This window comes from Penicillium verhagenii (assembly GCF_028828195.1).
Source record: "Penicillium verhagenii strain IBT 33310 chromosome Unknown utg000007l_segment0_segment0, whole genome shotgun sequence".
Classification (NCBI taxonomy): domain Eukaryota; kingdom Fungi; phylum Ascomycota; class Eurotiomycetes; order Eurotiales; family Aspergillaceae; genus Penicillium; species Penicillium verhagenii.
In genome coordinates, this window is record NW_026643171.1 from 12,501 (window position 1) to 24,870 (window position 12,370).

The 12,370-nt window shown below is 49.8% G+C and overlaps 7 protein-coding genes across 7 annotated transcripts in view; 5 read left to right on the plus strand and 2 right to left on the minus strand.

Moving 5' to 3' along the window:
- The window catches only part of N7466_006672 (uncharacterized protein), a gene marked incomplete at both ends in the record, with an annotated part of 1,110 nt that extends 107 nt beyond the window's left edge, over window positions 1-1,003 (plus strand). Inside the window, one exon of the mRNA XM_057166062.1 lies at window positions 1-1,003. This exon is cut by the window's left edge and continues 107 nt beyond it. Coding sequence (XP_057019103.1) covers window positions 1-1,003 — 1,003 coding nt within the window.
- A 370-nt stretch (window positions 1,004-1,373) lies between these two features.
- N7466_006673 (uncharacterized protein) lies at window positions 1,374-2,304 on the minus strand (the record flags this gene model as incomplete). The annotated part of the gene is made up of 2 exons (XM_057166063.1): window positions 1,374-1,952; window positions 2,014-2,304. The coding sequence occupies 2 exons, from the start codon at window positions 2,302-2,304 to the stop codon at window positions 1,374-1,376; spliced, it is 870 nt and encodes a 289-aa protein (XP_057019104.1).
- A 2,200-nt stretch (window positions 2,305-4,504) lies between these two features.
- N7466_006674 (hAT family dimerization domain-containing protein) lies at window positions 4,505-6,196 on the plus strand (the record flags this gene model as incomplete). The annotated part of the gene is made up of 2 exons (XM_057166064.1): window positions 4,505-4,717; window positions 4,814-6,196. 2 exons carry the CDS (start codon window positions 4,505-4,507, stop codon window positions 6,194-6,196), a joined length of 1,596 nt encoding a protein of 531 aa, XP_057019105.1.
- Window positions 6,197-6,406: 210 nt separating this feature from the next.
- On the plus strand, window positions 6,407-7,012 carry N7466_006675 (uncharacterized protein; the record flags this gene model as incomplete). Its single annotated transcript, XM_057166065.1, has 1 exon — window positions 6,407-7,012. One exon carries the CDS (start codon window positions 6,407-6,409, stop codon window positions 7,010-7,012), a length of 606 nt encoding a protein of 201 aa, XP_057019106.1.
- A 2-nt stretch (window positions 7,013-7,014) lies between these two features.
- Window positions 7,015-8,229, plus strand: N7466_006676 (uncharacterized protein; the record flags this gene model as incomplete). The annotated part of the gene is made up of 1 exon (XM_057166066.1): window positions 7,015-8,229. One exon carries the CDS (start codon window positions 7,015-7,017, stop codon window positions 8,227-8,229), a length of 1,215 nt encoding a protein of 404 aa, XP_057019107.1.
- Window positions 8,230-8,244: 15 nt separating this feature from the next.
- On the plus strand, window positions 8,245-11,109 carry N7466_006677 (reverse transcriptase; the record flags this gene model as incomplete). The annotated part of the gene is made up of 1 exon (XM_057166067.1): window positions 8,245-11,109. The coding sequence occupies one exon, from the start codon at window positions 8,245-8,247 to the stop codon at window positions 11,107-11,109; it is 2,865 nt and encodes a 954-aa protein (XP_057019108.1).
- Window positions 11,110-11,733: 624 nt separating this feature from the next.
- On the minus strand, window positions 11,734-12,318 carry N7466_006678 (uncharacterized protein; the record flags this gene model as incomplete). Its single annotated transcript, XM_057166068.1, has 2 exons — window positions 11,734-11,945; window positions 12,294-12,318. The coding sequence occupies 2 exons, from the start codon at window positions 12,316-12,318 to the stop codon at window positions 11,734-11,736; spliced, it is 237 nt and encodes a 78-aa protein (XP_057019109.1).
- Between the last annotated feature and the right edge of the window lie 52 nt (window positions 12,319-12,370).

The following is a 12,370-nucleotide window of genomic DNA, read 5'->3' on the forward strand; positions in this document are numbered from 1 at the left end:
CCACCAAACCGTCACTGCGGCCGCTGCGGCGGTCGCCCCACCCGGCCAACGCCAGCCAATGGACTACCGCGCTGCGTTGCGCAGTAATCCTGAGTCGTCGCTCGTCTCTGGCTGGCTTGGAAGGGCCCAGACTAACAACACCCTCCCCTCGAACGGCCTCAGCAGCGGCAGCAGCCCGGCCCCTCAGCGCGTCCTGCGCGAGGATCTGCAGCTGATCATCCGCGGCACCACCGCCTCGCTCACCAACCCTCTGCGCGACCATCCCGATGAGGTCGTCAAACGCGCCAACCGTACGATCAAAGATGCATGCGACGCCGCCAAACCGAAGAAGATTGCGCCCATCCGGGCCTCTACCGGCTTCGTCCTCCCCAGCGGCGACGTCCTACTGCGCTGCGACAGTGTGGCCGACGTGCGCCAGTTGGTCGAGCTCGACACCCCCGACGAATCATGGTGCGCCGTCTTCGGCCCCAAATCCCACCTGAAGCTGCCAACATTCGCTGTTGTGGCCCACGGTGTTCCCCTCGACTTCGAACCCACCGCCGCCGACGCCGCCAACTCGGCAATTCGACTGGGCTTGGCGCTGAATGGCCGGGATCACGACTGCCAGTTCTTCGACGGCAGTCATCGTCTGCAGCAGTGCTTCCACTGCCAAATGTATGGCCACATCGCTCGCAATTGCAGAAGGCAGGCCCAATGTGCGTACTGCGCGGGTCTGCACGACTCCAAGGAGTGCACGCAGCCTCGCAATCATGCGGCTGCCAAGTGCGCAGTGTGTATTCGATTCAATGAGACCGCTACTGATCGAGTGGCCGTCAACCACTTCGCGTACGAACGGGAGTGTCCTCGGCGTGCCGAGAAGCTCGAGTTGTTGCGCATCTCGCGCGCTCAGGGCCCTGTCTTGCATCGTACGCCCTCCACCGCCTCTTCCCCTGCTGCATCTTCCCTATCTGCATCCCTAGACATGTGCAAACCCTCTCCCATGGGCAGGGGTAAGGACCCATGACCCATGGGGCCTGAAACCATGGGTCTTTGTCAGCAAACCATGGGTTTCCCATGGGTGCCCATAGGTGGGTCCCAAGATGTATAAATTTTTACACCTTTCCTAATCTGGTTAGAAAAATACTAGCTGTTTTAGATAACATAAATTACTTAGGGAAAGATATATAAAAAAAAACATCAATTTAATACACATAAAACACCATGAAATACATCTAAATACCCCCTGAAGCAGGTACAAATCATAACTGAATCAACACAAAAGACCATAAAATATATCCAAATCCATTCTGAAGTAAGTAAAATCATAACTACAACATAAAAGACCACAAACTACATCTGAATCCCCCCTAAAACAAGTACTAATCACAACTGAATCAAAGCTCCTTTAGCCAATATCGAGCTGTATCTCGAAGATTTTGACAATCAACAAGATTAGCAGCAGCATCTTGAGCAGCAGCAAGAGCAATCTCAAAAAAAAAGGACTGGATAGCCATCTGCCAGACATTATATCCAGGATCTTGTGGTGCAAGTCGAAGAAATGTCCGCCGATTGGGTGCTACAGGCCCGTTTGGTAGAGGATTCACTGCTGGTACAACTGCGGGTGGTGCCAGGGCCGGGGGGGCTGTTAATGTAGCATGAATAGCCCGTCGACTATTCATTGCAGTTTGATAAACAGCCTTTTCCTCTTGTGTATGTTTACTAGCATTCTCTCCTGTATGTAAACCATATTCCTTTGCATGCATTTTGACAGCATGATCCAATGCTAAGGCAAGCTTTCCAGTTGCTTCTGGTACAGCAGCAGCAGCAGTCGGGTAGTTAGCCCATGCGAATCCTACACCAAGTGTAGGTGATACAAGGGCGTTTCCAGCAACCCCAGCAACACCTTGGGTCTGCTCAGCCCATCCAAGAATCTCATGGAAATCAAGCCAATCTCCTAACATCCCCTCCATCCACTATATATTAGATTAGTCTTAGATTCTTAAGAACCAGAGGTGAATAGGATATGTTACATACCTGAGTACAGTGGTCAGCAGAGCTGGTACACTTAGCACATTTCTTTGAATTGATATTGGTATATCGGCAATTCATTCGAAAGATTGTAAGAGGTAGACCTCCAGCTAGGAAGGCTGGTCGATCAATATGTTTAAACTGATAAACAGCCCTATGAAGGCATCGGATACAAGTAGTGATGCTTAAGCGTGGAAGATGGACAAAGTTGATTCGGATAGGAGGTGGTGCAGGATTTGGGGGTCCTGGAATAAGACCAAGGGCTCCAATAATTGCAGCTGCGCCTGGTGCGGCCATTTTGAAGCAGTGTTGCGGATTTGATTCGGAGGTGGGTAGGAGGTGAATATGGCTTGGATCAAGGAGGATTCTGCAGTTGTAAAACAGAGAAGAGAAGAAGGATCATGATGATTCATTATATATTTCAATCAAACAAGATATTATTAGCAAATATTCATAAAAAATCTGAATTGAAGGGTATCTTGAGGCCTGGGGCTTGAACTTGAACAAACATAATTTATCAAAGAGGGTAGATTCCTTGTTGAAACATAGTGGGTAAAGGCTTGAACCGAGGGCTATACATAGCTGTATGTGGTTGCAGATTTCATAAAAATATAAAGAAAAGAAAGAAATCTTAGAGAAGTATAACTTTTAGAATCTCTTACGCGACACGCGTATGTATTGTTGATGATCGACCTCGGGAGTCGGGAAATAGTCCTTTCCGGCCTTAACTATACCCGATTCAGACTAGTATCCACCCAGCAACCAATCAGATTCAAGGTAAATTTAGCATGAAAAGAACCCAAAGGTCGCACCAGGTTTTTACTATTCCCAGGTTCAAAAATATATAATCATATTCTTTATTTCTGCTTCAACTTTTAAATTACTTCCTATTTATTAATATATTTTTTTTTATAATTAATATTTTAGATTTAAAGAATAATATATTATCTTTATTCTTTAGATTATTTATAAAAATAATTTAAAAATTATGATCATATAGAAAATGAGAATGTTGATTTAGATGGGTTTCAAGTATGAAAGGCCCATGGGGGCCCATAGATGACTCTATGATGCTGTGGGCTGAATGATATGTTAAAAACTTTTTTTTTTTTGGAGGGGAATCGATTTACCCTGATTTCTATGGGTCTTTAAACTGCCCATAGGCTATATGGGCTTAGGCTAGTTTCATATATGCATGTGAGGTGGAGTGGGTCCGGTTCAAGCCAATAATCAACTATAATCTCTTCTTTTTTTAACTTATTTACTGTCTTTGAGATCTATCAATTTTTTTCTTCTCTTAAGGATTCTCTAGGATAAAGAAAATTATCTTTATGAATATTATTTGAAAGGTCAGTCTTTTTCAACATTTGAACCTCCAAGTCCTCCAGATTCAGATCTCATCCACCCCATAAACATACTGGTTTCCTATCCCTTTCCCCTCCGGACCACTCAACACCATGTCTTTTTTATCAGATACCCTTCCATCTTCACTAGGCATCTTTCAATCTAATGCTTATGATGATGATAGCCAAACAACCTACTCATTATTACCAACAAAAGCACCTCCAGAACTTGAACGGTTTCTTAATCTTCCTTTTATCCTTTATCCTGAGATGGAAACAAAGGAGATATTTATGGAGTGGTGGCAGAATACGAAATATGGCGACCCGGCACAAAGCAAGCCTGCTACACCCCTGAATTGGACTCGAAAGAAAATGGGTTCATATTGGAACCGGGTGGTGGAGTGTGCCCATGAAGAAACCGGAGAGCCTGCCATATTTTGTCAAATATGTTCTAAGCATTTCCAACATCCAAATTGGTCAAAAACTGGCGCAAAAGAAGCTGATAATTCATCAATTAACAGACATCTTAAGCGATCCCCACCGTGTACACCAAATCCAGCTACACGGACACTTACAGCAACATTTGATCTTATGGTCAGTCGTCTCCTATCCTATTCATACCAGCTACAGAGGTGTATCTAACCCGAGTCATCTATGACTCCTAGGACTCGAAAGGCCTCTCCCGCCAGGCTGTGGACAAAACCCAATGGTACGATGCACTTTTAGAGTTTGCTGCAACATCAAAAGTGGCTTTCCGTATGGTTGAACACCCTGATTTCCAAAAATTGATCAAGTTGGCCCGGAGCTACACCGAAACGCCCCCCTTTCCGAACCGAACCACCCTCGCAAGACACCTGAAAGCAGCTGTGAAATCAAAAGAAGATATCTTTTTTCAAAATCTTCCCCCAACCGCAAAGATAGCCATTACAGTTGATGGTTGGCAATCACCATTTGGACAAGCCTTTTTTGCTATCACAGCAAATTTTATTGATGATTCATGGGAGCTTCGGGAGTGTCTCCTAGGGTTTTCACCTATGACTGGGACGCATTCCGGTGAAAATATGGCAAATCTTCTTCGGCGAGTACTTGATAAGTATGATATGCAATCACGTGTAATTGCAATTACAGCTGATAATGCATCAAACAATGGCAAAATGATCAAGGAGTTGTTGGCATATATGGATAATAACCAAGATTTGGGGTTTTCCATGATTCGAAACCCATGCTTTGCACATGTGATTCAACTTGCACTCAATGCCCTTTTGGACCGGCTTAAGCTTATCCCCGATAATGAAGATGTTGAAAAAACTTGGTCGGGTGAACATTGGGAAGTGTCTAATACTGAAGTTCAGCGATCATTGGTTAAGGTATACCTATGATTCCTATTTGTTCCAGCCCTGATTCATCTCCTACTCCTATCAGATTCAGACCTGGTCCCCCTTACTAATCTCTATTTTTATTAGATTCGAAAATTTGCTGTCTTTATCCGAGCAAGTGCAAAGCGCCGAGAGCAATTCCTTACCCTCCAACCTAATATTCGTCGTCCACTCCTTCCAATTCAAGATGTCAGAACCCGCTGGAATTCCACCTTTTTGATGTTACAACGTGCGAAACGCCTCCGATCCATATATGGTTCATACTGTACTACACACAAATACGAGTCCTTCCGTCTAAGTTCAGAAGAATGGAAACATGTGGATTATCTCCTTTCAATCCTCCAGCCATTTTTCAACTTTACCACTGTGATCTCATCATCCAAAACAGTTACGATTCACCTGGTATTCGACCTCTATAACGGCTTGTTTGACCACCTAGACACATCTATCCAGCGGCTTGGGTCAAAAATAGCATCTTGGAAGCTTTCTATGAGAGATGCTCTGATTGCAGGGAAAGAGAAACTTCAAGAGTATTATGGAAAAACCAATGGTGATTCAGGTTTTCTCTATGCTTGTGTAACAATCTTGGCCCCATCTCGGAAGCTACAGGCTTTTAAAACATCTGCATGGAAAGAAGATAAAGAGTGGGTGCCCAAGTATGAGCGATTCCTACGTGATAAGTACATGGTTTACCGGCGAAACGGCCCTCCTCCACCCATGAGACGTGCGACCCAAACAAAAAATCTTCTCAAAAACCTTCTCCCCACCCCCCATTCCCAAACCAAAGAGAATGATGAGCTTACACGCTACCTCCAAAGTGGGATTATTGATGATGAACCCTGTAATTGGTGGCGAAAACACTATGATGAGTATCCGACCCTGGCTCGAATCGCCCGTGATACACTCTGTATCCCAGCATCTGGAGCAGGTGTTGAGCGAATGTTCAACTATGCTCGGGATATCTGTCATTATCGACGAGGTGCTCTAAAGCCAGAGACAATTGAGGATCTGATGTTGTATATGTGCTCAACAAAGTTCGAATCAGAGGATGATCGGCTACGATTCATACGGGAATCAGTGTTGGAGGAACAAGCCACAATTGGATCTTTTGATCATGAGCTTAATATTAATTATGTAGGGGAAGAAGTAGAAGAAGAGTTTATACATGTGGAACGTCAACTTGATGGTATTAGTGAGGATGAGGTAGAGGATGAGGTGGAGGATGAGGTGGAGGATGAGGCGGAGGATGAGGCGGAGGTGGTTGGAGAGGCCTCAAACACGGGGGATTCAACTCCGAGTCAAGCCACCATCAGACCTGAAACACAACGGAAACGGCCCAGCAAGAAGACTGCTAAGCGCAATAATGTATTTAATGTTTCTGATGAAGATGGAGATGAGCTACCCTCTGTACGTACAAAACGAGCTAGGGTAGCTCCTTCTCAGGCTCCTGGATTTTTTATTGCACCTTAGTTTGTTTTCTATGTTTTTGAATTCAATTTTTTTTCTTACTACATAAATCACCCCTGATACATATATAATACACCTATAATCCAGATCTGTATCATCCTAAAATCATACCATTCTAATACTACATAACTTTTTTTACCATACAAAATCTATGCATATCTTTTTTATGTAAACCCATGGGATGGGTATGGGCAGGGGTCCTGCCCATGCCCCATGGGACAAAAGCCCATGGAACAAATGGCCCATGGGGGTTTGAACCATGGGTCAATATGGGCAGACCCATGGTCAAAACCCATGGGGAATGCACATGTCTATGCATCCCAACACGCTGTTCCTTCATCTTCCGACCCGGCAGTTGTCATCCGGCCCCCTCGCGAATCCAAACGCGCTGGAAGCCCCGGCAAACGCCCCCGCATCGAGTCTTCATCATCGGATTCAGATGACCCCATCCCGCCCTCTCAGGCCCAGCGAGGACGCGTGATCAAGAAGAAGCCCATCACTTACAGCAAAACGCGCACTCTACAGGACAACCAGAAGAAATGGCCAGTTGAACCTACTTCCGACGGCCTTACTGCGATCAACAGCGAAGACGTTGTAGAGATCAGCCCTGACGACGTCATGGACTCAGGATCTGATGTCTACGAGGTCCCCGATGATGTGCCGGCCCTCAAGCCGGCCCTCAACCCTGCCAGCCTGCGCTCTACCGGTACGCAGGCACGAGGCCGCAGTGAGCGTTCAGAGGAATCGGACGATGAACTCAGCCAAGAAGCAACCACCTCGCAGAAGATGTCCACTCGGAACACGTCCCGTGCGCAATGAGTATGACATTGAAGATCTTGCAGGCCAACTGCCGTAAGTCGAATGACACGGTAGCGAAGCATCTCTTCGGTGAGGAAGGGGTGCGGAAGTGCGATATCCTGGCGATTCAAGAGCCAGAGATATTCCACTGGATGGAGCCCGAGATGGGCGTTCATTCGCAGACCCTAGGTGGCCGGTTCCACACACTTCTACGGCCTACACCCACGGCGTCTCGCGAGGAAGCATACAAAACGCAGCCGCGCGTGTGCTTCTTCGTCTCAAAGACCATTGATCCAAAGACCTGGTCCGTCAAACACCACAGTCGAGACGTTAGTACGCTAACGCTTGACTTGGGTGCGGTGGGCAAGTTACATGTCCACAATATATATCTTCGCGGGAAGTTTGGCAATGATGCCGCACTGGCTCGGGAAGCCAAGCAGGGGCTGGCCACGCTGCGCACCGCACTGGGTGCATGCGCGGTGGGTCAGCATGTGGTTGTGGGAGACTTCAACCTGCACCACCCCCTGTGGTCCACCATCGCGCAAGCGCAGATCGCCGACGATGACGCCGATGACCTCATCCGCATGATGGGGGACTTTGGCCTCGATCTCCTGACAGAGTGCGGGGCGGTGACGTTCGAAGGTCCTGTGTTTGGCCACGATGTGCAAAGCACGCTGGATTTGACGTGGGCTGCGGCCTCGCTGGCAGATCGTGTGGTGCGCTGTACGCCGTGCCGAGACTGGTGGTACGCTGCGGACCACGTCCCTGTGCTCACTGAATTTGATCTGCGGGCCTCTCGTGCAGAGACTCGCGAGCGGCAGGACTGGCGGGCGACAGATTGGGAGGCCTGGCGGAAGGCCTTCCAGTCCCATGTCAAGCAGTGGAACTTGAAGGATCCCAGCTGGACGCTGGATTCTACTGCAAAGATTGACGCCGCAGTGGCGCTGGTGATGGACGCGGTGCGCACGACGTCATCTGAGGACACAGTGCCGGTGCGCTCAGTCTGCCCGGGCCGCTCATATCCCACCTACTCGGCCGCGCTGGCCCCAGTCCGGCAGGACGTGCGGCGTGCGCGCCGGCGTTGGCAGCAGTCCCGCAATGAGGAAGATCATGAGGCCTTCCGTGTGCTGCGGCACAAATTGGGCCGGGAAAGCAAGAAACAGGGCCGGCAGGCCCACAGAGACCGCGTGGAAGAGGCCACGGCGTCGATTGATGGCTTCTGGCGCTTGGCCAAGTAGGCGAGAACACGGGGCATGCCTCGTTCCTCGTTCACGCCGACGCTCAGGGTCGGTGATCGTGAGTTCACGACCACCGAGGAAAAGGCGCGCTGTCTTAAAACGGCGCTTTTCCCACTATCGCCCGACGCCAACTTGGACGACATCCCCGGATATATTTATCCGGACGAAGTTCCTATGCCCGATGAACTCTCCGCAGATGAAATCGAAGCTGCCATCCGTCGATCAGCGCCATACAACGCGCCGGGACCCTCAGGGATCCCGAATGCTGTGTGGAAGCACGCAGCGAAAGTTCCTGGCTTTTTGGAAACTATTACAGCCCTCTTCAACGCTTGTTTAGCACTGGGATACTACCCGCAGGCATTTCGGGACAGCCTCACCGTCGTCATCCGCAAGCCAGGCAAGCCGGATTACTCCAATCCGAGCGCGTGGCGCCCGATCTCTCTGTTAGAAACTTTGGGGAAAGCTTTCGAGTCTGTGATCGCAACACGTCTTGCGTACCTGGCGGAGGAGCACGGCCTCCTGCCGGAGACGCACATCGGGGGCCGCGGCGGCCGTTCTTGCGATCACGCAATTCATCTACTGCTCGAGGCAGTTTATGATGCGTGGCGTAAGGACCGGCGGGTCGCATCGCTCTTGACGCTTGACGGTAGCGGTGCGTTTGACAACGTTTGTCATGCGCGGCTGCTTCATAACCTGCGGAAGCGCAGAATCCCTGAGATTATTATCAGATTACTGGCCGGTCTTCTTACAAATCGCACTACTGCTCTACTGCTGCAAGAGGGCCGCTGCCCCAACGAGGCCGTCGCAACCGGCATCCCCCAAGGATCCCCGCTGTCCCCAATCCTCTATTTGTTCTATAACGCCGACCTTATTGATGATATCCACGCCGCCGCGTCGGGGCAAGTCCTTGTGACGGGATATATTGACGATATCTGTATCCTTGTGTGGGGAAGCCATGCGTGGATGAACTGTGCGGCGCTTATGCGTCTCCACACAGTGGCGGAGACTTGGGCCGCGCAGCATGCGTCTAAGTTCTCGCCGGCCAAATACGGCCTTATTCACTTCTGGAAGAAGGGCGCTGGCGCACTGCGGCCCGCAGATATGCCGGCCGGCCAGGCGTCAGATCCCGCTCTTCTGGACTCAGTCACAATCTGCGGAGCCGAGATCAAGCCTGTATCCTCGTTGCGTTACTTGGGTGTGATCTTGAACGAGAATCTGACCGCCAAAGACCATTTATTACGCTGCCGCAAGCGCGCCGCCGTCCTCGTCGCTGCGCTTCGTTCGATCGCCGGCATGACGTGGGGCGTCACCACCCTCCATCTGCGTCGCATGTGGACAGCCGTCCTATTCCCGCAGATCTCGTTTGGATGCTCAACTTGGTATACGCGTGGCGCATATCAGACCAAAAGCGTTGAGAATGAGGTCAACCGCGCACTCGAGTCTATGCAGTACCAAACTCTATACCGCATCGCTGGCGCGTTCCGCACTACGTCCCGAACGGCGTTACAGGTTCTACTGTACGTCCCGCCGGCGACGATCGCCATCCAGCGTCTCGCTGAACTCACATGCTTACGCATACACACTCATCCCCTCAGAGATGAGTTCCGTAAGCGCACCCCTGTCAGCAGGGATACGCTTATAACATACTGCCGAGGCCGCGACCGCAACCGCAATCTGGACCCCATTATGAAGGCTCTCACTACGCCGCTGCAGCGCTTGGAAGGCCACCTCCGCAAGCGTGGAATCTACGTGCGCGACCTCGAACTCATCAAACCGTTCGCCGTCTCGCCGTGGTGGAGGGCGCCAATTATGCGCATTGCCCCAGATCGAGAGACTGCGATCGCTGAGCACGACGAGATCCTACGTGCTCGGCACTATCCGAACGCCGCAATTGCGTATACGGACGGCAGTAAGTTGGGTGATGAAGGCGGCGTTGGCGCCGCCGCAGTGACGTCGGCAGGGAACGCTACGGTGACCCTTGACGTTACTGACTCAATCTACACTGCTGAATTGTACGGTATTAAGCTGGCCCTAGGCCTGTTTAATCATAAAGTCACCTTTCGTCTGATTATTGGAGGTCCTAGAGATGGGACCAAACCAAGGATCGCTACAATCTTCACTGACAGCCAGGCCGCAATCCAGGCCTTTACGCGGCCACGCCGTAGCTCTGGCCAGTATGTATTACGCGCGATTGCTGAGCTACTGGATCGAGTCCACAGACTCTGGAAGGTTCACATCCACTGGCTTCCGGGGCATGAAGGCGTCGCCGGCAACGAACGCGCCGACGTGCTCGCTAAAGAGGCCGCAGAATCTACAAATAACACCATCTTTACACCGCTTCTTCTTACTGCGGCACGCGCGATCCTACGTGAACAAGCGCTTGAGGAATGGACTCAGGAATGGCAGTCTTCCGAGCATGGAGGCTACGTTCGCGACCTGTTCCCCGCACCCACCAAGACCGTATTCCTGCTCCATGAGCCCCTACGAAGACCGACAAGCGCAGTACTCATCCAGATGCAAGTAGGGAAGCTGGCCCTGCCAGCCTACTTAGCGACCATCACCGCATGGCGGGATGAGGCGGTAGCCAGGGCGCACGAACAAGGAGCCCCTGACTGGAACCCCTCAGACTGCCACCACTGCGAGCGCGGCGAGATGAACACGCAGCATGTCCTGCTGACGTGCCCCAACTTCGCCGAGCTCAGGGCTAAGATCCTGGGCCTAAACCGAGATCCTGGAGACTGGACACGGTGGTTGACAACACCGAAGCTAGTCCCTAAAGCAGCATCATTTATGCTCGGAACGCGCCTTCTGGGCCAGTTCCGCCACCTTCCAGAGACGTTTTATAATACAGTCGACAAAGCGGCCGCCGATGCGGCCTAAAAACACACCCCCTTGGAGTGCCTGCGGGCCTCAAGACACCATTGTTCATCCACCCCCTTATGCTGGCTTCGGTCGTGTGAGGAACGTTGCAATTTATCGAGGACGGAGGATTATGCGCGGTTGAGCACCATGGGGAATACCCCCGAACGCCGTGGATCTGCTGCTTGTCAGTTAATCAATCTGCTTCTGCCAGCGTTAGCGGTATGTAAGTTGGTAAGATTATGTGAACTGGAAGCGAAACGAGCGCGTTGATGGGGTGCAAGTAGGGGAGAGAGACTGCCGGGCGCAGAAGAAGGGGCGCTTGGAGGTTTTGGTGTTTGGTTTGTTTGGTATGGCCTTGGCGGGCCTCTTATTTATGTTTATGTTGTTTGTTTCCTTTGTTTGTTCTGTTTGTTTGTTCTACCCGCCAGTCCCCAACACCATACAACGGCATAATTCATCTTGTGATATAGTGATTCCAGCTATCTTATAGTGCCCTACTGGCAAATCGGGCCAAAAGCCTGACAGATCCATGAATGAATTCAAAAAAAAAAAAAAAAAAAAGGTTGGAAAGATTTAATAAAGTGCGAAGAAAGTTTTTGCGCGGGACTAGTATTCGGGCATTGATTGTAGAAATGATAAATCTTACATTAAACCACCATATGTTTCTCCCTCTGCTTCCTCTTTTTCCTCGTCATGATACCAATGCATGTACTTCTCCTTCTCGCTTTCTTCATGTGGAGCCTTGGGTTGCGATTCGGATTGGTCTTTCTTCTGTTCATCATTCTCGTGGTGATGACTGTGATGCTCAAATAGCCTTTCCACGATATTTTCGTGATGCGGCGAAGGTTGAGTTTCTGCACCAAGTCAATATTGACTGTATTCGACAGTATGCAAAGGTAGTAACGAGGATTACAAACTTTGAGGCTGGGACATTTTTCCAAAGTTCAAACGTTGTTGTTCAAATGAAGTACCGAGCTACCTTCCACCTGGGAAAATGTAGGATTCCAGAGTTCTTGGTTTTCAAATATTTCTGATCAATTGATATTGATTTCTGTGACCTCAGGTTTGTTCAGCACCCGGACTTGACGAGGGAAAATAAATAAATAATGCCAATGGAAGGTTGGTTAAATGTTGGGTCCAGATAAATTAGGAACCTATATACGTAGGTCCCTAATTTATGTGCCCATACCTAGAGAACATACCTAGAGAATGAAATACGATGGACATGATGTCAAGACAATGTTTAGAGCAGACATATCAAATAAGCCTGTGCATGAAC